The sequence below is a fragment of the Siphateles boraxobius genome, unplaced genomic scaffold (genome assembly GCF_051911475.1).
Source record: "Siphateles boraxobius isolate OS27281-9 unplaced genomic scaffold, OSU_SipBor_1 6, whole genome shotgun sequence".
Lineage (NCBI taxonomy): Eukaryota > Metazoa > Chordata > Actinopteri > Cypriniformes > Leuciscidae > Siphateles > Siphateles boraxobius.
In genome coordinates, this window is record NW_027509186.1 from 14972692 (window position 1) to 14997390 (window position 24699).

Genomic DNA, 24699 nt, shown 5'->3' on the forward strand with positions numbered 1-24699 from the left:
ACTGGCTCTTTGCCTTTTTGTGTCACTGACTTCCTCTCAGTGCACTAGGCTGTGCTCACTTCCTCCTATAGTCCCCGTGCCACTGTTTTTAGGGACAGTTTCATTCAGACTACTAGAGACAGTTTCCTGGACGCTCTTTTGGATGATGCACGGTGAGTTTTCTTTCATATTTGCCCTTGATGATCTGCCCCAAACTTACTGTCAACCTTCATTCTTAAGGGACCAAATTTAATCTCTGGTTTGAACATTTGAAAAGTGATAAGAATGCAATGATGTCATTAGGAGATAGTTACCTCTTTTTTTTTCCTGCTTATATTCAAATGGAGCTCTGTGCGGTTTTAAAACAGAGCTTTCTGACCGAATAATATTTATGTAATGGTATTTTACATTGGATATGTTTAAAATGCAATTAAGCTTAATCATTACTATACTTAAAATTGTATTGCAAGCTACTGTATGTAGAGCTGACAGTGTACTGTAGGTACAGTAGCATTCGCATAAACAATATTTTATTTATTAGATTATAAATTACAATATATAAGATCAGACTGCGTGAGGAAGAAAAGGATCAGCTGAAATAATGGTGAGATGCACACAAACAGATTTGATGACTGTGACACTCTGAAACACTTTGCAGTTTATTCGTAGACAGTCTTGTAAAGAGAAGACCACAGTTTCTTTCTGTGTGCCATTCAGCGAATATCTTTGTGAATATCTATTATGGTTGCTCCAGGCCAAAATCCAGACCTATACCAGTATGTGGAGTGAATATCTTCAAAAATGTAACATGCACCTGGAAAACTTCAAGTTGTACTAATTATAAAACATATGCACTCCGACTCCCGGAATTTGCATTGCAGTCGATTTGATTTGAGCTAAGATTTTCACACTAACATGTTCCAGTTGTGCAGTCTGAATCAAACGATATGTGAATGGACTGTGGGCGGTCTGTGACCCCTACAACAGTGAGCAGTACTCAGTACTTTTAAGTTCGTCTAGTTTCTTTAAAAAAAGGAACGGTCTTCTTGGCAGCAAAGTTATTTTAGACCCCTAAACCTGTTATATGATATATAGGCCTATACTCTAAAAAAAATTATTGTAATTTTTACTGTAACAGTGCGAAAGTAAAAACCTGTTAATTGGTTAACCGGTGAGTTTCTGTACTATATACAGATAAAAACTGCAACCTTACATTTTGTGCAATTATACAATAAAATACTGTTAAATGTGCCTTTTTTTGTTCTAAATCATCTTGTAATTTACAGTGAAAAGCCATAAACTGACATGACAAGACCCCCCTGTAAAACATTACATTAAAATGTTTTTCATACTAAGAAAAAATGGTTCTTTTCAAAAGTTCTTTGGCAAGGCAAGTCTATTTATATAGCACATTTCATACACTATGGCAATTCAAAGTGCTTTACAGAAAGGACTTAGAATAATCACAAAATAAAAGCAAAGAAAATTAAAACAGTTATAAAAGAAATTAAAAGAAATATATGACACAGTTATAAAATTAATTAAAAGAGTAAAAAGATGATATATAAACTTCTCATCTGGCAAAACACCGGTGTATCATATTTTCACAACTCCCAGTTTTACTCTGAGATCTATCCATGGTGATTACACTGTGTCTGTGGTGTTCTTTTGGAACTCCACTGAGAAATCTATTGGATGTCTCTGATGGACCCGATTCCCCCCTTAAATCGGACAGGAGGAGCTCTAGGACTGACTCAAGGGTTAACCTCGGGTTCACTGCCCCATCAGTCCCATTTGTTCGGAAGCTCTAGGAATAGAGTCGATCTAGTCCGGACCCCACAGTACCTCGAGTTTAATTACATCAAACTCACTACTCCACCACTCCACTTTTGGGAAAGTGTCGATTTTTTCAAGCTAATGAGAATGCACTTCTATGTTATGATGAATATTGCAAGATTACTGTTTCTGAAGAGGCTAACAGGCACTCTTGTGAGATGAATTACTTCCCCACCAGCTCTGCGCAACTGTTCTTCTCAGAAAGATATAAATAAAGGTCATTGACAACAATGTAATGTTTTGTGGGAATCAAGGGAGATCATTTTGACCTCAAATGCACGTGATAATGTGACTCAAGCATAATTTACACAACCATGATGGTCTTCTAGCATGAGTATGTTTGTTTATTTCGTACGAAGGTTGGAATTACTTTTTTTTCTAATACTGATGACTCAAGTTTGATGTATTCACTGTTGTTTCAAATCTCGCATAGAACACAACATGAGTTGTCTAGCATTTAGTTTTTGAAAGAAAAAAAATCATGCTTTTGTAAATCACAAGAAAAAAATCATGCTTTTGTAAATCACAATTATGACATAAAAATAAATTATGAAATCCTAAATTATTATTGAGATGCTAATTATTATTATCCATTATTATGAGATGAAAAGTAGATAGTATGACTGGAAAAGTCATAGTTATGACATAAAAATGAAATTATGAAAAACTGAGTAGAGATTATGTCTTAAAAAGAGACATTTTGACTTAAAAAGTTACATAAAAGACATAAAAGTCTTTATGACATTATGACATTGAGATAGTGGCATTAAAGGTGCAGTGTGCAAAAACACCTTTTTTTACATAATGACTTAATATGTCATTATTTAGACTTTTAATCTCATAATTATGACTTTTTATGTCATACCTTTTACTGTTTAATGTCATAATTTTATGCTTAGTATGTTTTGCCTTTGACTGTCATCATTTCGCCTTTTTATCTCATATAATTTAGACTTTTTTATCTCATAATTATAAGTTTGTCATTCTTTTTACTTTTTAATGTCGTTATTATGACTTTTAAAGTAATCATTTCGACTTAGTATGTCCTAATTTTGACTTTTCCTCCCAAGTTTTGACATTTTATGTTATAATAATGAGTGTTATAATTTTGACTTTTTTATGTAAAAATTATGACATTTTAAGTCATTTTTTTAACTTATATTGAATAATTTCGTAATTATGACTCAGTATGCCATAGCTATGACTTAGCAGCCTATGTCATAATTATGACTTATGTCATAGTTAAGATTTACCAAAACATGATTTATGTGGGAGCTTCCAAATCAGGGAAGGTTAGGAATCATCAAAGAGCAATGCGCTAAATGGTCCTTGTGTACATTTCAGTTATTGGAAGCTGAAGGCAGAACAACAATGCAGAACATCAAGTGTGTCGTGGTGGGAGACGGTGCCGTCGGGAAGACCTGCCTCCTGATTTCCTTCACCACCAACGCCTTTCCCAAAGAATACATTCCCACTGTATTTGACAACTACAGCGCACAGCTGGCGGTCGAATCTAAAGTCGTCAGTCTGAACCTGTGGGACACCGCGGGACAGGAGGAATACGACCGTCTCCGGACCCTCTCTTACCCACAGACCAACGTCTTCATCATCTGCTTCTGCGTCACCAGCCCCGCGTCCTACGAGAACGTCAAGCTAAAGTGGTACCCCGAGGTGTCAGAACACTGTCCTCATGTGCCCATCCTTCTAGTGGGGACTAAAAAAGATCTGAGAGATGATGCAGAGGTGCTGAAGAAGCTGAAGGAGAAGAACCTGTCCGCGGTGTCCCAGCAGCAAGGGGCGGCGCTGGCCAGACAAATCCAGGCCAGTAAATACATGGAGTGCTCAGCGCTCAACCAGGACGGGGTGAAGGAGGTGTTCACAGCAGCGGTTCACGCCTTCCTCCACCCCAAGCCACAGGCCTCCAAGAAATCATGCGTGCTGCTATAAATCTGATGGGACCTAAACATATGTACATTGTTACATGGGGTATTTGGTTTATCACATGTACTGTAAATGATGATCATACTTTAAAAAGTTATAACGCCTTTACATCACATCAAATATTTTTTCTCTTAACAAAAAAAAGTCAAATACAGTACAGAACAAGAATATTAATACACAAATTAATATTGAAGAATAATAATATAAAAAAAGTTAGGTTTCAAATAATACAATACTATGCAAAATAATGACAAAAAGTACAGTATCTGGACACATTCTTGGTGTTAAGCCTATTGGAACAAGTGCAAGCATTTTTTTCTTAATTATTGTGTTTTATTTTCATTTAATTTTTCAATTTTGCAGATATTTTGTTAGGCCTATATAATGAACTAACATTTGTTTAAGAGAGACTTACAAGTCGAAATATGTTTTAAGGGTTCACTGTTTTAAAATAAACAAAGCAATGTAGATTTTGTATATGGTGAATAATATAGCATGAACATGCATTAAAAAAAGAAAACAAATTATTTTTTGTAAAAGATTTGTTACAATAAATGTAAATATTTGATTCAGTGTCAATGATGTTGACCATTTTTATATGCTTTCAGTTTCAAATCGCTTTCTGTGTCTTTTAATGTTCCCCACTTCTTCTTACTTCTTTAGTGGTGAAAATCAAGTTTTGAATGTTGTTTATATGTCTATTTGGTGTTTTTAATACGCTTTAAGACTAACCTTGTGCAAATTCGTCAACACCATTGCTGAGTATTTTCTGCTTAAAACTGCAGGGAACCAAAGACAGTCTCAAAACATGGTTTGAAATCGGTTGTGTTTCTGACGTCACAAACCAGCTTGTAACCAATCATGTCAACGTGTGATGTCGACGAATGGATCTCGTTGCAAGTGAGTGGAGGCGGGGCTAATTTGCATATTCATAGAACCAGGTATACTAAATGAGACAGGGGTGTAGAGTTACATTCAAGCTATTTTAAGGCATGAATATTTTGTTAAGGAAAAATAAATGTTTGAATGTGTCATTTTGGTGATCAAAGATGAGTTTTAAGTGTTCAAATTATTGACTGGGGACTTTAATTGTTTTTGCTTTGTTACTCAAAGGCATATAACCAACATATGTAAGTTGCCAATGATTCAAACTATTGATTAATGAGTTTGTGAATCAGTCAATTGATGATAAACACTCCAAATATATTCTGGACCAAGAAAGATCATGACAGATATAAAGATCTTAGTCTGTTCAGTCCGACTTTGCAAAGACTGCTTTTAATTGGATGTTCCTTTGCATATTTAATCTTGAGACTTGCTTGCAGTTACAACCTTACTGCAGAATTTAGTGTTTAAATAACATACTGTTGAAGTTAAACACAAGAAAGAAATGATCTGCCACTTCATACCAATTTCACATACACTGCCACAATATTAAAGGTTTTCTATAAAATGCTTACTGTAGTACTTTTTCTGCACATATTAATAAAATGAGGAACCGTTTATGCAAACCTGTGCTTTATACACTTACCTCACGATTACAAAACATGAAACTCGTTAGTTTCAGGTTCTTTTTTTCTTCTTCTTTTTGCACGTTTGGGAGATGAGTTTGTGGCTGCTTATGAAGCTATTTTCATTCTTTCCATTTACTTTCTTTTGTGCTGATTTTCGAGTCTCTTGTTAGTGGGAGCAGAATAAACGAGAAATGTTCACTTCCCTCCTGTAAATCCTCAGCTATTTCAGGCACAGTTTGCAGCAGTTTCGATTTTGAAGTAAATGTCTGGAGAGACATCTTGATAGGAGAACGAAACAACGAAAATAATGAAAATAGAATTAAACGAAATGTCTACTAACTAATTATTAACGAAATTTTATAATTAAATTAAAAATAAAACAAAATAAAATAATTAAATTGAATTAAATAAAATGAAAGAAATAAAATAAAATCTTAGGTCAGGTCAGAAACTCTCTATATGGAAAAATAATAAAAGAAAATAGGTAAATAAAACACACACACATATATATATATATATATATATATATATATATATATATATATATATATATATATATATATATATATTGTGATGGATACTCTGGGAGATGGATGATCCTCAATCTCCCAGAGTTACATGGTATTGCATTTGCCTCAGTGATTTGAAAGTAAAATGAACTAGACTCGTATACGAAACTGCTACAGTTTTACTCTCAGGCAAACACTGCTCTTCATTCACTTAAATCCTGACCACAAGCCAGTGAATTTGACAGTGAAATCAGTGTTATAGCCTGCAGCAAAAACAAAATACACGCCTGTCTTTGTTTGGACCTTGTGCTGTGACTTTCAACATGTTTTGTTTTTTTTCATTAATACAAATACGATTTCCACTTCGACCACTTACAAATACATTTTGTTCTAATATATCTGATCAGGTAAAATACGTATGCTTCCTCCCTTCTAACATAACGACGACACAATAATAAAAAAGCTTCAGTTTGTTGTGGCAATAGAAGGTTCTCCAGTTTAAATAAGCAAATACTGCCATCCCGTGGACATATTAGGAAAAACACCTCATGTAAACCTGCTTAAACTGCTTGATAGTTAACAGCTGGTTATATTCAAGTCTGTCCCTCACAAATCGGCAATCAAAATAAACCGTGAAATTAGTCAGCTGTTGTGACACCATCTGACGGCCATCATTTTGTGCATTAATTAAGTTTTAAATATTTTATTTATCAGTGAAGCAGTAAAGCAATGATTATTTTAGCTGAATAATGCCACTATTGTCTTCTGCAGACAGTATATATATATATATATTAAATTTCAGCAAAAAGTGGGCATATACTTTATACTGTATAGGGATCTCCCAGTCACGTGACCCCTAGCCGCGCGTCAGCCATTTTGACGGAATACATCCGTGAGCTACTCAGTGGCAATGGATCTATTATTAGGCGTGGGCCACCCCTAATAATAGATCCGCCGTGGGTAATATATATTATTAGTATATTATTATACTAATAATAAAATTACATAAAAAAGTTTTGACATTGGGCTACAGAATGTTAGGTATGCATTTACCAGTAACGTTACTCTGAAGCTAACTGAGCAATTCCACGGCTATCTTCTCTACAGGTACTCTACTACTACTTTAATACTGTTTCTAGCTAATGTTGGTAGGTTATTTTTCATTTCTACAAAAAAACGTAGAAAAATGTAGTCAACCCATACACCATTAGAACCGTGTAATTTTTTTTTTTCATTGGTGGTGTGTTAAATCTTACCCAGATACAATAGTGCTATTTTCTGATTGGCTATTGTGTAGCTCGACGAACAGCACCAGAGGAGATGCGCTTGATTCCTGCCGGTTCCACAGTGAGAGCGGCGCGGCCAGAGTTTTGGGCGCCGCGGCATATTAATTATATTACAAATAGTTTTTCAGCGTGAGAAATAGGCTACAATGTGTGGCGGGAGAGCGTGACAAAAGACCGAAATGAGTGACTGTCTATGGCAAGCCGTTTTAACTGTTATTCATTTCCAGGATATGAATTCTTGATATCAACAATTCAATTTTAACTAGTTAAAATTATAGTTATTGATATCAGGAATTAGATTTATTCTAGTAACAATGGCAATTTTTGATATCAGAAATTACATTTCCACCAGTAACAATGCTAATTCTTGATATCAACAATTACATTTTTACTAATTAAAATGCTCATTCTAGATATCAAGAATTGTATTTCAACTAGTAAAAACTATAATTCTCGATATCTGTAATTGTATTTTCACTAGTGAAATGTCACCATAGGCTGCCATTCAAAATCAATTGTTGATATCAATAATTGATTTCTTACTAGTTGCAATTCCAATTTCACATATCAGAAATACAATTCTTACTAGTAAAAACCTTTATTTTTGATATCAAGAATTCAATTGTCACTAGTTGAAATGTCTATTCTTGATATCAACAATTGAATTGCTACTAGTAACAATGTTCATTTTTGATATCAATAATTCCATTTTCACTAGTGACTATGTTAATTTCTGATATCATGAATGTGATTGTTACTAGTAAGAAAGCCATTTTAGATATCTGAAATAATATTGATATCAGAAATACATTTTCAGATATCAAAAATGAAAGTTTTTACTAGTAGCAATTCAATTCTTGATATCAAGAATAGACATTTCAACTAGTGACAATTGAATTATTGATATCAGGAATTCACATTCTTACTATAGTAACAATGTAATTATTGATATCAAAAATTATATTTCTACTAGTAAGAAATCAATTGTTGATATCAACAATTAATTTTGAATGGCAGCCTATGGTCACATTTCACTAGTGAAAATACAATTACAGATATCAAGAATTCAATTGTTGATATCAAGAATCTAATTGTTGATATCAATAATTAAATTGTTGATATCAAAAATGTAATTGTTGATATAAAGAATTCATATCCTGCAAATGAATAAAAGTTAAAACGATGATAGAAATATTTCGCGACGAGCTGTTATCACCGGCAGCATAGCATTTTCTATTCCGTCAAAATGGCTGCTACAACTGGCGTGACGTCACGAGGGACGTCCCATATGGTATCAAATGATGCACAGAGCCTGGATTACACATGTGCTCCGTTTGGAGGATTAAACGGTTTAGTGTCCATGTTTTATTGACTTTCATACAGCAGCTGTCCTCTGAAGTTGCCAGGACTAGATCTTCAATGAATCAAATATCTATTCACCTGTCATTTTATGTCCGATAGCCAATGAAGATGACTGTCACGAATGTTCAATGTTTTGCCTTTTTTGTCTTCTGCTTGATGCTCACACCAGGTAATACATTCTTACACATCGATCTGTCATTGTGCTGTTGTCGGTTTCTGTTCACATCTATTCTGGCATTTTTAGGTCTTAAATCTTCTTAAAATTATAAGCAAATTCATGTTTTATATCAAATAGGCCTATGTGTCTGATGTTTGGTCAAAAGGCTGATGCATCATTTTCCCTTTACTGTATTTATGTATTGATTCCTAACACTTAATGATTTTTATATTCCGTGTGTTGTCAACTCGTAGTCAATCCAACATGATAATCCTTTCTGTAAATCTGTTTTAGAGCTTTATTGAAATGACAAAGCGGTTGCAAACATCTGGCAAAGTCCATATCTGTATATGTCTAATGTTCTCATAGTTTCACTAACTCGTTAAATAATCCTTTTCCTCTCGCGCAGGAATTTAATACTGCACTATGTAACCCCATATAGTACGAGACCATGTTATATGCTTATGGGGCATGTTGTCACAGAGGGTCAAAGTGTGTTTCATGAACTATATACTTTTTTATGGCAAATAACGGTGTAAATATTCAATAGCAGTATATCGACCAACTGCTTAATGGCAGATTTACTCAATCTCTTCTGATGTTGTATAGATTCAGATGGGTAATCTAGTGGGAAATCTCTTCACTCCACTCCTCATGAATAAGCCATCTGTCATGTGGACATGTGTTATCCGTCACACAACTGCTGTCATGTGGCTCTGATTTATTCCTGTCCAACAGTACAAAACCATGTCAAATATGTGATAAAACTGAAAAAAGTGATTATGATATCAATTAATAGTTTTGTCTTCTCCTTTGTAAGTATTCAACTGTTAAATGAATAAATGCACTGTAAATAAACTTGCTATAACATTTAGACTCGATTTAAAAGTATACATACTGGTCAAAAGTTTGACATTTTCAGTGATATTACAAGTAACATGAGTGACATAATCAGATTCCAAGTAACTAAGTAAAAAAATACTTTTAAATTTACAACAAAATATCGGAGCTACTTTTTCAAATAAGTAAAGCAAGTTAGGCCTACTTCGTTTTCCCATTTATAGACCGATAGCTCTTCTGTTCTCATGTTGAGAGAAATCATGAGAAAGTGCAGAGGCGTTGTGTGTGCTGTGTGTGAACATGATGATTATTGTAGACTATAATGACTATAGATATATTCTAGACTAAATGTGACAATGCATTTACTCACTGGCACAAAGACACATTCAGTATTCCTCAAAATCAATAAAAACAGTCAAATGCAAACTCAGAATATTACGATTACCTGCAATAATTAAATATGTTCAATTACACAAATATAGTTTATGTATAATCTAAAGAGAGTTGAACTCTTTCTCCTAAATGTTAGTCTTCTTCAATGCAGAATGGCAGCACAGCTGAAAGGTTTGTTTGAGCTGCGACTTCTTCTGTACAGGCGTGAAATAGAGATATTTTATTAGTTAAAGGTCCCATTTTATGTACAATTCACTTTTGCATGCTGTTTGGACATAAATGTGTGTTGGCAGTGTGTGTACACAACCACCCTATAGTGATAAAAATCCACTCACTCCTTTTTTATTAATCCCCATAAATCATCAGCAGTGTCTCCCAACGACCTGTTTTCAGAATGCTGTTTTAGTGACGTCACTAAGTACAGGCCCCGCCCACGAGTGTTGACAGACAATGCCGTTCTAGCATAGACCCGCCCTGGGGAGCGTTTCCCAAAAGCATCATTGGCCAACTATGATCGCAATTTCCATTGAACTCTATTGGTAACGACGACTTGCGACCATAGTTGGCTTTGGGAAACGCACCCCTGATCGAGTTTACAGCTGCTGCACTGACGAGACTGTCTCCCAGCGTTGTAGGTGTTCTGTGACTGTAGGCTACAGTTGCGCACTTCTTATCTTAGGCTACTGTTTACTCAGCTCTTACGGTGAGTTTCTGAAGTAAAACTGATAATTCATATTTTGTGTTATGTACAATAAACTTTATTAAACTCATCAGTATATATGTTTGATCATAATTCGGACCTGGTCCGAAACAGCAGACTTGTAGGTTATTCATAGTGGATAGCCTACATACAAGCAGTGACAAATACGTTATAACCGTAATTAAACTACTAAACTATACCTGTTCCATCTCTATACAGCACTCTGACTCTGGGGGCATTATTGTCCGACTCCGGGTCGAAATGAACACCGTTACTGAGAGTTTCTGATATTATTATTGAGATGAACTTGTCCTGAGACTGAGCGAGAGCTCTTGAAGCTCCGCCCCCTGTGCCGTGCTCATTTGCATTTAAAGGGTACACACTAAAACAGTGCGTTTTTCTGAGCACCAAAAAAATGACAATTTAAATATGCTGTAAAAAATGATCTGTTGGGTATTTTGAGCAAAAACTTCACACACAAACTCTGGGGACATCAGAGACTTATTTTACATCTTGTGAAAAGGGGCATAATATGGGACCTTTAAAAACAAAAAAGCAAGTCCAGCCCAGATGAGAATTTCTTTAAAGGGAGTAACGCATATTGTAATTCATTACTTTAAAAAATAACTTTTCCCAACACTGCTAAGGCTGCATTTATTTTACTATAAAATACAGTAAAAATAAGTAATATTGTAAAATATTTTTGCAAAATAACTGCTTTCTATTTTTATATATTTTAAAATGTAATTTGATCAAAGCTGAATTTTCAGCATCATTACTCCAGTTTGCAGTGACACATGATCCTTCAGAAATGACTCTAATATGATGATTTGCTGATCAAGAAACATTTATTATCATCAATGTTGAAGACAGTTGTACTGCTTAATATTCATGATCTTTTTTTCTTCATGATTTTTTGATTAATCAAAAGAGTTTATTTGAAAAATATAAGTCTTTAGTAACACATTATAAATGGCTTTACTGTTACATCTGATCAATTTAATGCATCCTTGTTGAACAAATGTATTCAGCTTTGCCATCACAGGAATACATTACATTTTAAAAATATATTTAAATAGTAGACAGTTCTTTTAAATTGTAAAACTATTTCACAATATTACTGCTTTTTACTGTATTTTTTTTATCAAATAAACGCAGCCTTAAGAGATTTCTTTAAAAAAAAAAACATATAAAAAACCTTAATGAGTCCTAACTTTTGACTGCTAGCATGTTATCACTGAATCTGTAAAACAAATGTCTTTCTTTCATTCCAGTTTGCTGGAGTGCCAGTGGGATATACGCCCAGAAACTGCTCAATGATTTATTTAGCAACTACACAAATGCACTGAGACCAGTGGAGGACACAGAAGATATCCTTAATGTCACGCTTCAGATCACCCTCTCTCAAATCATTGACATGGTAATCTGCCCCATAAAACCACAGCCTGACAGAAAATGAGGACACTGTAGAGAACGTGTTGCCAAACACAGATAAGCATCATGAATGCTGAGCGATATGTTATTCAGTAAGGAAATAAAGGAATTATTATTTCCTAAATACTGTATATTTGATATGATATTTGGAGTGCTATTGGCCAAATAAAGCATCTATATAATAAAATATATTGCAATAGTTTTTTTTTTAAGGTTTAGTAGCCCATTTGTTGAGTTAGGGATGCCAAGTTTATTAAATCAACTGGTGAAGTGAAGATTTTAAATACAATCTATGCTGTATAAGATGCCTGCCATTCAATTGAGATTGCAAACTGGCCAAACTAATTTTTTGCCCATAAATTGACTTTGAAACATATTATTCGGTTTTATTTTCTCTAAGGCAAGAAATAGCATTTTGAATGATTAATAATGTTTCCCTGGACTTAATGTTTCCCTTTCCCAGTCACTTTCCCTGACTGATGCGCTTCTGTTCCAGGACGAGCGTAACCAGATTCTGACGGCGTATTTGTGGATACGGCAAGTGTGGGTTGACAAGTATCTCACCTGGAATAAGGATAACTATGACGGACTTGATACCATCCGTATACCTGGTAGTTATGTATGGAGACCTGATATAGTCCTATATAACAAGTAGGTCGGATTGGTATCGGGTTTGAGTTTATTTATTTACTCTTTCTTCTTTCTCCACATAGAGGCACAAGCTGAACACTTAATAAATGCATTTATGGTTAAGTGTTTAGGAAATCGTCTGTTTCTGTTTTTTATGGCTCTAAGGTATATTAATAGGCAAATAATTTATTCCCAATTAAAAAAAAGCATAAATGGAGCAAACCTTAATATTCAAGTATGATACAGCTGCTCTTGTAGTGAATTTGGAGCACCTCTGGAATGTATTAGTCAATTTTGCAGTGGTCTTAGCCTATACCGCACCATTTTTTTCCAAAGGTTGTTCTTTTTTGTGGCATCTATTTCAAAGATACTCAACCCTGAACAATCTGAAACAAACCCATCAAAAGAGCAGTTCACCCAAATATGAATTAACTCACAAACAGACTCACATTTAACCATTGTTGACCATTGACCATTTTCAATGAATCGATCAATTTTGTTCACCAAACTGGTCTGAATGATTTGTTCATTAAGCAAATCAGTTTGATGAACAGCATCAACTGATTCATTGCTAATATCCAGCTCGAAAGACGGATTTGTCCATAAACACTGCAACTTTTTTATTTCCACATGAATTTTCAGGAAATTCTTCACACAAAGCTAACGTATGGCTTCAGATGACTAGGCCTATAGTGCATGAGTTGTATGAACCACTATTATGATGCTTTTGCATTCTTTGTAAAGCTTTAAATCTTATCTATATTGTATGAAAGAGTTTATTTTGTTTTTAATGAAGAGAGAAAGTCAAACAGGTCTGGAACAACATGAGGATGAATACATATTGACAGAAAGTTTCTTTAAGTTTAACGTGTTGTAGAAAAAAACAACATAAAACACAGAAACAATTACTCTAATCTTGTGCCTTGAGATTCTTTCTTGACCACTTTTATTTGCCATTTTAGGGAAACCTAATGACTCTACAGTGTCTATAAAAACTCCACACACCCCTGTGTTGACGGCAGCTTTTGTCATGCAAAAATTAATCCAAGTAAATTCATAGATGTTCTTTGGAAATAACCATTAAAATCTGAAGATGAGTAGGATGTTTATTATTATTAATAAAAACAATTCTTCATAAGAACCTCAAACGCAAATCTAAGTCGTCAAAGGAGAAGGTTTTAAAATGGCCCAGTCAGAGCCCAGTTTTAAATCCAATCCAAAAACAAATAATAAAAAAGACCTTGAGGAATTTACTCAATAGAGGGATGTACATACAGTAGAAGAGCCTCCTAAATTATGACCATCGAGCTCTTTTGGAAGTAAGACTTGGAAAACATTTACAAATTAAGATTGGAAGCTGTTAATATACAATTAAAAAAGAATGTATTAAAAGCAAAATATGTTTCAAACAAGTATTAGTGCACTTGTGCAACCAGGCTAAGTATATAGGCTATATATATATATATATATATATATATACACACACACACAGTATAAGCAGTGTGTATGTATGCATATATATATTTATATATATATACACACACACACACACACACACACACACAGTATAAGCAGTGTGTATGTATGTATATATATCAACACTCATCCAGGGACACATATGCAAATTAGAACGTTAACCCACGGTTTAGGAAAGTGCAGTGTGAAACGTCAGTTTATAAATACCCAGGATTAATTGTTAACCCTGGCTAAATTATGAGCAATGCGAACGTGAAAAGCCCTTTTTTATAATGAGCCCAATTACTCGACTGTTTACTCTAATAGCATATTCTGTTTCTTGTAGTGCTGATGATCACTTCACCAGCACTATGGACACCAATGTGGTGATACGCCATGATGGCCAGATCATGTGGGATGCTCCAGCCATCACCAAAAGCTCCTGTAAAGTGGATGTCTCGTTCTTCCCCTTTGACGCCCAGCAGTGCCGACTGACCTACGGGTCTTGGACTTACAATGGTAACCAGCTTGACATTTTGAACGCCATGGAGAGTGCGGATCTTGCCGACTTGGTCGACAACGTGGAATGGGAGGTGCTGGGAATGCCGGCCAAGAGAAACGTCATTCTGTATGGGTGCTGTGCAGATCCTTATCCGGACGTGACATACACTCTGAAACTGAAGAGAAGAGCCTCATTTTACGTCTTCAACTTGCTCATTCCCTGCGTGATGATCTCATTCTTGGCTCCGCTGGGCTTCTATCTGCCTGCAGACTCTGGGGAGAAAGTGTCACTGGGGGTTACTGTGATGCTGGCGCTTACCGTGTTTCAGCTGCTGGTGGCTGAGATCATGCCTCCCTCAGAGAATGTACCTCTTATAGGTGAATCACACCTATTTGACAAGTTATAGATATGGTTAGAGTTTGTGCAAATACAACGTTTGAATGCGCAATTAGTAAAGAGGCAAAGCCAGTGTATACCATTATGGCTGTTCTGATGTTCGGTGCACTGTAGCGCCGGACACATGGAAACAGTTCAAAGAGAGAGGGGGTTTGGATGTGTGGGGTTCAAAGTGATTTCCATAGCCCTTTTTCTCACTCTGGAGGTGTAAAGATCTTGGAGGGTGTGCAAGGGGAACGTCCTGGTTGCGTATGCAACCCACCGTTCCCTGAAGGAGGGAACGGAGGACGTAGTCGACGGTCGACTGAATTGGGATCTCGCTAGAGAGCCTGTCTTCTTCGAGTACTATTGAACGAGCCAATGTAATTGGCGTGCGTGATTCGCATCACACACTCCGCCCCCGCGGCGTGGGTATAAATACGGAAGTGGATGCACGCACTAGTTGCTTTTCGCTGAGGAGCCGAGAGTAACCTGGGGTCAGCGGTGGTCCAGCGGTAGTGGCAAGGGGACTACGTCCTCCGTTCCCTCCTTCAGGGAACGGTGGGTTGCATACGCAACCAGGACGTTCCCTTTCAGTCGATAACGTCAGACGTAGTCGACGGTCGACTGAATTGGGATCACCCTTTGAACACGCCACTAACGCTGCCACCTTCCAGTGCCTAAACCAAAGCCTCCTGATGCCCCCGCAAACTTAAGGCGGGGAAGGACAGGGCTTAGGCCAGGGAAGTCACTGCTGTTCCTACAGGACCACTGGGAAAGCGTTCCCCGTACATTGGAAGGAAGGGACGCTGCGGAAGCCACATCCAACCCAGAGGGAGGTAACGTGGAGAATACACATATGAACTGGGCGGAAACCGGGCAGTCTAACATATGGAATGTCACAGGGGTGGCTCCAGCCTAAGACGGGGGAGACACACCGGACAGTGACGGCAGAGAGACTCTGCCGAGGGAAGACACGGGCTCGCCGCAGGGAGCCGTATCGTGGAAGAATACACATATGGGGTCGCCGTAGGGACCGCAACATATGGACCCAGCCTAACACCGGTTCCACACTGCTTACGAGTGGTAGGCCTAACACCAGACGTTCCGCACGTCCGACGTCGGAGGGGTGTGGAGGAACTCAACAGGGTTCAATTTTAAGGGAACTCAACTGGAGTAGAAAGGCGCACGTATCCAGTCCATAGGAGGGGAATGGCGCAGCAAGCCGACACTTGAACCGGGCTCACGGTGAAACTGGCTTCATGAGAAGGGAGCCCACGGGAAGCAGCGGTTCAACTAGGGGTCGTCCAGCCCCCAACTCTAGAATCTGTTTAGCAAAGCATATCGTCAACGCCCAGGCGGAGCACTTTACACTCATCATAGAGGAGCTTAACACCTAAGTGGATATTCCAACAGATATTTCGAGCTGGTCTGAAGTCTATGGCTTGCATTCTGTACACGTCCAAGCGAACGGACAGAGAAGCCAGGGCTGGATCTGCCTCCTCCAGGGCAGCGCTTGCAGGCTCACCACCTGCTCCTATTACGGGAGAGGTAGGAACCTTGGGCACAATCCGAGCCGGGGTCTCAGCTTGTGAGAGTTAGCCGGCCCAGAGTCCAGGCACAATACGTTGACTGAAAGCGAGCAAGTCCCTACCCTCTAGTAGAGACCACGCGAGCAGGAGAACTGATATAACAGAATTTTTAACTCACTGCCTGCAGTGGCTCAGGGGTGGTCTCTGCAGTGCAGTCGCACCAGGACAAGGCCCAAGAGGATAAAGAGGGACGCAAGGATTTACAAGACCTTGCTCCTCAGGAACCTGACGATCAGAACGTGCTTCTGCACACTTCTGCAACACGATGAGCGTCGTTTAAACACCGAGGCAACATCATTTTGAGGGTGAAGGAAAACAGCCTACTCCAACCCATTTTGCAGGAAAGAGAGCACTGAAGTGATCGAAAGCTTTCAGGATCTCCTCTGGAGAGAAGACGCACTCAACGACTAGGTTCCACTTCTAAAGGCGTAAGCACGCTACCCATTTCTAGGGGGTGCTCGCAGAAGTGATGGTAACTATCACATGCCCTGTGATAGGCACCTGAACCTCCGCGTTCAGATGTAAGAACGCTCGGAATCTCCGGGGGAAGAACGCGGGTGCCCTCGTGCCCCGTCCCTGAAAGAGTTTTCAGGGGAAGTCAGGAAGGCTGTCGACGGGAACCAGGTCTAGTTGGGCCAATAAGGGGCAACTATGAAGACCTGTTCCTCTCCTGACTTAGCACGTAGATGCAAGCGACGGGCGCAAAAAAGACAGGAGCGTTGCTCAACACAACATGAGAAGATCACTGGGCTTCAGGAGCATCTTCTGCTAAGCACTTGAGTGTGACAAGTTCACTGAGCTTCAGGAGCATTCCTGCTCAACACCTGAGTGTGATAAACTCACTGAGCTTCAGGAGCATTTCTGCTCAACACTTGAGTGCGAAGAACTTCACTGAGCACCAGGAGCATTTCTGCTCAGCACTGCGTGTGACTAATTCACTGAGCTACAGGAGCATTTCTGCTCAACAACTGAGTGTGATGAACTCACTGAGCTACAGGAGCATTGCTGCTCAACACCTGAGTGCGATGAACTTCACTGAGTTTCAGGAGCAATTCTGCTCAACATGAAGTGTGATGATTTCACTGACTTGAGCAGGCGCAAGGCGACCGTGAGTCGCAGTCACTTTTAGAAGGCTCACTGGGGTTAAACGGGGGTAAAATTTCTGCGGGCCCCTGGGGCAGCTGAGACCCAGTGGTTGTCCAAGGGTAGTCCGCTCGGTTTACACAAACACTGGCGGAAAGATGAAACCGGGGGGGCAACTGAGCGGCCCCGGAATGGTCATGACCCAGCTGGACCCAGGGGATGGAGTCTCCACTTGCCCTGGCTATAACTGTCGTGAGGCTCGATGGCGGCACGATTGAGTAAAGCAGGAAGAGTGGAACAAAGCGTCCTCAGAAGCTTCTGACTCCAAGGAGGAGGTGACGGGTGAGTTGTGACAGCAGCGGTCGCAATGTCTAACAACTCGAGGCACGAATGCCCGTGTAGTCGGGGGTCGCCCAGGCCCCCGTTAAAACACGCCCTTGTACATGGCCCCTCTGTTGAAGAGGGTTTGGCAGCAGACCGGGATGAACTATAGTCACACAGGGTGAGCTGCTCTGCCACGGTCACCTCGGGACTCGATCATGAAGCTAGCGCTGAAGCGGTCACATATGGAGGAAGCCAATGGCTGCAACTACCATATACCCCAGGAGCCTCTGAAAGTTCTTCCAGTGGGACCCTTTCTCACTTCAAACACCAGCTGAACACATTCTCATTGGAGAAACGTGTTAGACCGAGTCCATCTCCAAAACTGAAAAAGAGATACTAAGCCCGTGGGCGAGATTACTCTCTTTCAGTTGACCTGAAGACCCAACGGGCTCTGGAGCACTCGAAGGGAAGGACACTGTACTGATACTCCACCCTTACACGCAACCCACAGGATGGCCTGCGGTGCGGAAGGTAGAGATCTGTTCTTAAGCACATGTCTTTCAGGTCGGAGCTGCAGACCAATCTTGGGCCAAGATGGTCACGACCCACCACCTAGTAGCACGAAGAACGAGTTTACAGCTTGCCTTCGTACCGGCTGGAGGAGCGGCTATATCAAATCCTTCGCCAGCAGGATAAGATAAGCACGCACAAGTCAGGAGCACTGCTCAACACTCGGTGTGATGAATATCACTGAATTTTCAGGAGCACGTCTGCTCAACACCTAATGTGATGACTATCACTGACTTGAGCGGGGTAGCCGAGCCTGAGGTGGGGCAGCAAAGTAGAGAGAGTGGTGTTAGTGTGCTGTGCAACACTTACCTGTCTCCACAAGCGGCAGGGGGCGCGTGAGAAGGCGGATGACCGGGTCCTCGAACGCACCAAGCTGCCTGCTGGCGACCAAGGGGGAGCTGAGGGGTGTAAGGCTATACAGGGTCACACCCGCCAGACTGGCCCTCTTGGGACCCAGGAACAGATGAAATTGCTCTCTCTTTGAAGTGTGGGCACCGCTTGCTCCGCTTTTTTTTTTTTTTTTTAGGGAGCCAGCGGCGGAACAGACACACACACAAACAAAGGCTCCACCCGGCCCTCACCCGGGGGGAGGGAGTGATCGTGCCACTCCAAGAGCATCTCATCCATTCCTGGGCGGCCCGCTCCGGAATGCTTTCGCTTGCCACCTGGCTTGGCAGCGCCTCGAGCGGGCTGGGCGTCTCTACTGCGGCCGGCTCCATGCTGAGGCCTGGGTGGAGGCTGCTGCGGAGGGCCAGCAGGAGCGGCGGCCGGGGAACGCCCACGGCGACGAGCAGGCGGAGGAGCTGCCACCGGCGGCGGGTGGAGGCAGCAGCTGGCCACCGGGGCAGGATGTGCCGGATGACCTCCGTCTGCGCTTGAGCGGCAGAGAACTGTTGGATGCAGTTCTCCACCGCGTCGCCGACCAGCCCAACCTGGGAAATTGGGGAGACCAGGAACCGAACCTTGTCCGCATCCGCCATACCAACCAGGCTGAGCCAACGAAGGCGCTACTGGACCACCAAGGTGGACATCGCCAGACCGATCACGCACGCTACGACACCCGTACCCCGGAGGGTGAGGTCGGATGCAGTGCGGTGCTCACCTATGAGCGCACGGTCTGGATTACCCTCGTGCATGCCATGGGTGCCCTAGCCTGCAGCAACGCCATGGCACGCAAGAGGAAGGGGCTTGCCCACAGGCTTTGTAAGCTCTGCCCGTCGGAACAGACGAAAACTCACAGGCCTTAGGGGGGAGACGAGGATCCCCCCAAAAGGCAGCGGCCACCGGACACAAGTGCACCTGTGTCGACAGACCGCTCCAGTGGTTGCAGTGGAAGGGAGGAGTGAAGAGCCCACAGGGAATGGTTACCGGGCGGGACATCCAACACTATCCTCCGGTCACCCATCCCACACAGCACCCGAGGGTGGGGCATGGTAATGGGGACTCGCTCTCCGCGAACGAAGGCGAGTCTCGCCCTCAACACTGCGACAGTCATGTTCCCACAGTGAAAACATGAGCTGTCCACAAAAGCTGTCTCAGCGTGCTGTAAGCCCAAACACGTGACACAACAGTTGTGACCATCAGAGAGAGACAGGGAACGACCGCACCCAGAAACGCACGGGCGGAATGACATCTTGAAAAAGACGCAAACGCACCCGTGTTGCTCTTTCAGAAAATAGGACCGTCACCAGTGCCGGAGCACACAGGGGAATGACCGCGGCAACACTGAACAGAGAACTGAAACAGTGAGGCACTCACTTTTCCGCCCTCTAACCAGCCATCAACACACAGAAACATTTAGAAATTTGTTGCTGTTAAAACAGCAGTTGAGAGCTCAAAGCTCGCGATCACCGCTGCACTCGCACTGTAGAACACCAGAACTGGGAGGGTCTTCCTGAAGAACACCGACACACTCGCTCGTTGTAGACAACAGCACTCTCAGAGACATCAAACGATCGGCTCCGAAGCGAAAGGCAACTAGTGCGTGCATCCACTTCCGTATTTATATCCGCGCCGCGGGGGCGGAGTGTGTGATGCGAATCACGCACGCCAATTACATTGGCTCGTTCAATAGTACTCGAGGAAGACAGGCTCTCTAGCGAGATCCCAATTCAGTCGACCGTCGACTACGTCTGACGTTATCGACTGAAAGGGAACCAATACTCCTCTCAGCTGTCCTGACTGTTCATTGTAGTCACTTATATTTGGTAGCTGAACCAAAACAGACAGTTATAGATGAGCAGAGGACAGACTCGATGACTGCGGAGGTAAACTGTTTCAGCAGCTCCTGTGGGAGGTTGAACTTTCTCATCTGACAAAGGAAGTACAACCTCTGCTAGGCCTTTTTCACTATAGAGTCTATAGCCCCTTTCACACAGAGATTCAGGAAAATACACGGATAAAGTGACCCGGGATTTGACTCGGGTTCGTTTGATTTTGGTTCATTCACACTGCCAGTGATTTTCCGGAGTCAGACAGTGCGTCACACACAACCCGTAAAAATCCCGTAAAGACACATGACATCGTTGTGACATGTAATGTTTTAGCTGCGTCTTTAGTTTGCTTATGAGCTGCGATTTTCTCTCTTGAGAAACCACGCTTGTGCATTTTTTTCTCTTATTCGATCATAAACTAGCGCATTACGTACCGTTTCACTAGCCTGCTTTCACTTCACTTCAGCATCATTATTACGACACTACATCGATTACGGCTTTTGTTCACACAGCGCGCGTTCCGGGACTGATGCCGACAATGTTACTAGGTCCCCAACCCGGCATCAATCCCGGGTCGTGTTTGCGTTCACACAGAATGTGTTCTGGCAATTTCCCGGCAATTTCCCGGGATCAACGCGCTGTGTGAAAGGGGCTTATATGAGTGTCCCACTTCAGGTCCTGAGGGATGGTGGTGCCCAGGAACCTAAATGACTCCACTGCTTCAGTGCTGTTCATGATGATGAGTGGGGGGAGTGCTGGGGTGTTTCTCCTGAAGTCCACTATCACCTCCAGTGTTTTGAGTGTGTTCAGCTCAAGGTTGTTATGACTGCACCAGACAGGCAGCTGACATCCTGCAGGTGACAGGATTTGTCTAATCCTAAGTATGACTTTCATTTCAATACGGTCTATAAGGAAGATGGGCAGTATCGCTTCTCGCTTTCCCACTCCTTATAAACTTTATGCAATAGTACAGAATGGTTTCTCTCTGTAATTTGCTTAAAGCCGTGAGACACAAATGAAGAAGATGGGCTATTCCGCTGCTTGCGTCCCACTTTTTTGAACCCTTATCATTTTTTTATGACTAAAACAATCATTAATGGAACAGTTAAGGAACCAGACTCATTAAACTCTTACATATAACAGAGCCTTTATATAATTCTACAGAATTGGTAATGTCATTCTTAATTTGTCAATCTAATTTAATCATGTATTGATAAAAAAAAACTGACACTAAAAGTTTCTGTACCTTATCTTACATTCTACAGGAAAGTACTACATAGCCACGATGACTATGATCACTGCATCCACCGCCCTCACTATCTTTATTATGAACATACATCACTGTGGCCCCGAGGCCAAACCAGTCCCAGACTGGGCCAAGAAATTCATCCTGCAGTATCTGGCTAGGATTTGCTTCGTCTATGAAGTCGGTGAGAACTGCATGACGCCGCAACCAGAGAAACCAGAGCCTCAACTGCAGAAACTGCCGGACTCCAACTGCAACATGAATGGGCAAGCTGGGAAAGACGACTTTGTGTTCAAATTTGAGCAAGGTCAAGATGCCACATTTCCAAAACTCACAGAGGACACCGAAGACATGTCTCAGATGATGAGCCCGGCGTGCTCACTGGGAAAACACCCCACCTGTCGCTACGGCTTGTGGAAGGAGGGAATATTCTTGAGCATGGATTGCGACGATGGGGCGGCAGAGGTGGGGAAAGACACAGGAAGAGGAGGGGAAAGAGGGGATAGATGCAGAGATCATGATGGTGGGCTCAAACTGCAGTCCAAGTGTGAGCAGCAGCATCTCATGAGGAATATCGAGTATGTCGCAAACTGTTACCGCGATCAGAGAGCTACGGCGAGAAGAACGGGGGAGTGGAAAAAGGTTGCCAAGGTTCTGGATCGATTCTTCATGTGGCTGTTTTTCATTATGGTTTTCTTTATGAGCCTGCTCATAATGGGGAAAGCCATATGACATGAAAGTGTTAGTGACTGAAATAAGGACACAACTTATCACAAAACAAACCCAGACAGAATGATCAAAATGAAAATATTTGGCGATTAAGATACACAATATATTTCATATCAGGATTTTTTTGTTGTTGTTATTTTATTATGTGAGAAAGAAGAGACCATTGAGTGACACAAAACATGAAACTAGCACGGCAATGTAGGAAAGTTGTTGCCAGGGAAATATGGAGTATTTTTCAATATGGAAAATACTTGAGAGTACTGCAATTGATCAATCAGAATCCAGTATTCCAGAGAGCCGTTTAACCCTAGTGCGTCCTTGTGGACATTTTTGTCTTTTTCCGTTTTGTTTTTTGATAATTTTGCCTGTGTTAATTCCTGCATACATTTTGACACAAGTGTGTATTTTTATTGGAATTTCACTATTTCACCCCCATTTCCTTTACACTAGGTACAAAAACATAGTTACACTTATATGACCTTAAGAACAAATAAATCCCCATTTAAAGCCATTAAAACTTACATTTTTAATCCCAGGGCCATTTAACTAAACTGAGGCAGTCTTTGTTAATAGGCTTTCATTCTGTTAGCAAGGCTTCAAAATGATTTTTTTTTACTATTGTTTAACAGATGGTGCCATTTCTCAGGTTTGGCATATAAAGCAAAAATTCACTTTATTCCTGTTTTCTGCTTATGCGTATTATATTCCAAACTGGATAAAATATGCAGCTATATATGTGTGGGTGTGTTAGTATGGATGTCAGAGTATGGTTTGTATGCGTGTAATAAAAACACTTGAGAGAGAAAAACTCTAATGCAAATCAAAAATCAAAACACTGTGTATACCAATGGAGCTTTGCTGGCATCTAATGGGGAATATTTGGTAAAAATGGGCAAAATCTTACTGAAAGCTTACTGAAATTTTTTGAGATATCATCCTCAAATTTGGAACACAACTTGTTAGAGTTATGGCTTTGATTTTCTAGCAGTTTTTGAGTTCAACATGTTTTATTATATTTTATTTAAAATAATGCTCATAAATAATTTTCATAAACTTAAACCTCTATAACTTTTGTTCTTTACTTTAAAAAAATTGCAACAAAAAAGTGTCTTCTTTAAAATGAGACAAAACTTAAAGGGTTAGTTCACCTAAAAATGAAAATTACCCCATTACTCACCCACAAGCCGTCCTAGGTGTATATGGCATTCTTCTTTTAGACGAATACAATCGGAATTATATTTAAAACAATCCTGGCTCTTCCAAGCTTTATAATGGCAGTGCATGGCCATTTCTGTTTTGAAGTCCATAAAGTGCTCTGGGGGGTTAATAAAGGCCTTCTGAAGTGAAGCGATGTGTTCGTGTAAGAAAAATATCCACATTTAAAACGTTATCGACTAAAATAACTAGCTTCCGGCAGATGGCCTACACAAGTCGACTTACGCCAAAAGAGTAACACTTGACTATTTATGATGTAGGATGTAGGTGTAGCGTAAGCTTTTACGCCTCTCGCGCTTCAAACAAACAGGGCTGGGCAACAAACTCAAGCTCAAACTCAACATTTCTCTTTAAAAATTATTGTTTTAGACTTCTAATTTGTGAATGGTCTTTTGTTTTGCTCTATCCTCTGCGCTTCAGCATTCGTCAATGCGTCATGCGCCATGTCAAAGATTACTCTTTCACCGTAAATCAATGCGTACGGCCGTCTGCCAAAGCTAATTATTTTAGTCGATAAAGTTTTAAATATGGATATTTTTCTTACACAAACGCATCGCTTTATTTCAGAAGGCCTTTATTAACCCCCCAGTGCCGTGTGGAGCACTTTTATCATGGATGGATGCACTTTGATGGACTTCAAAAAAAATATACCCATTGACTCCCATTATAAAGCTTGGAAGAGCGAGGACCTTTCCTAACTCCGATTTTATTTGTCTGAAAGAAGAATGTCGTATACACATGGGATGGCTTGAGGGTGAGTAAATTATAGGCTAATTTTCATTTTTGGGTGAACTATTTAAGTCAAATCTTTATG

The 24699-nt window shown here is 40.5% G+C and overlaps 2 protein-coding genes across 2 annotated transcripts; both read left to right on the forward strand.

The window, feature by feature from the left end:
* rhoga (ras homolog family member Ga) lies at window positions 1-4329 on the forward strand. The gene is made up of 2 exons (XM_077207717.1): window positions 1-152; window positions 3160-4329. Exon 2 carries the CDS (start codon window positions 3187-3189, stop codon window positions 3760-3762), a length of 576 nt encoding a protein of 191 aa, XP_077063832.1. The 5' UTR covers window positions 1-152; window positions 3160-3186; the 3' UTR covers window positions 3763-4329.
* Window positions 4330-8372: 4043 nt separating this feature from the next.
* Window positions 8373-23226, forward strand: chrna10a (cholinergic receptor, nicotinic, alpha 10a). The gene is made up of 5 exons (XM_077207718.1): window positions 8373-8596; window positions 11792-11937; window positions 12448-12602; window positions 14383-14915; window positions 21961-23226. Exons 1-5 carry the CDS (start codon window positions 8530-8532, stop codon window positions 22671-22673), a joined length of 1614 nt encoding a protein of 537 aa, XP_077063833.1. The 5' UTR covers window positions 8373-8529; the 3' UTR covers window positions 22674-23226.
* Window positions 23227-24699: the final 1473 nt, after the last annotated feature.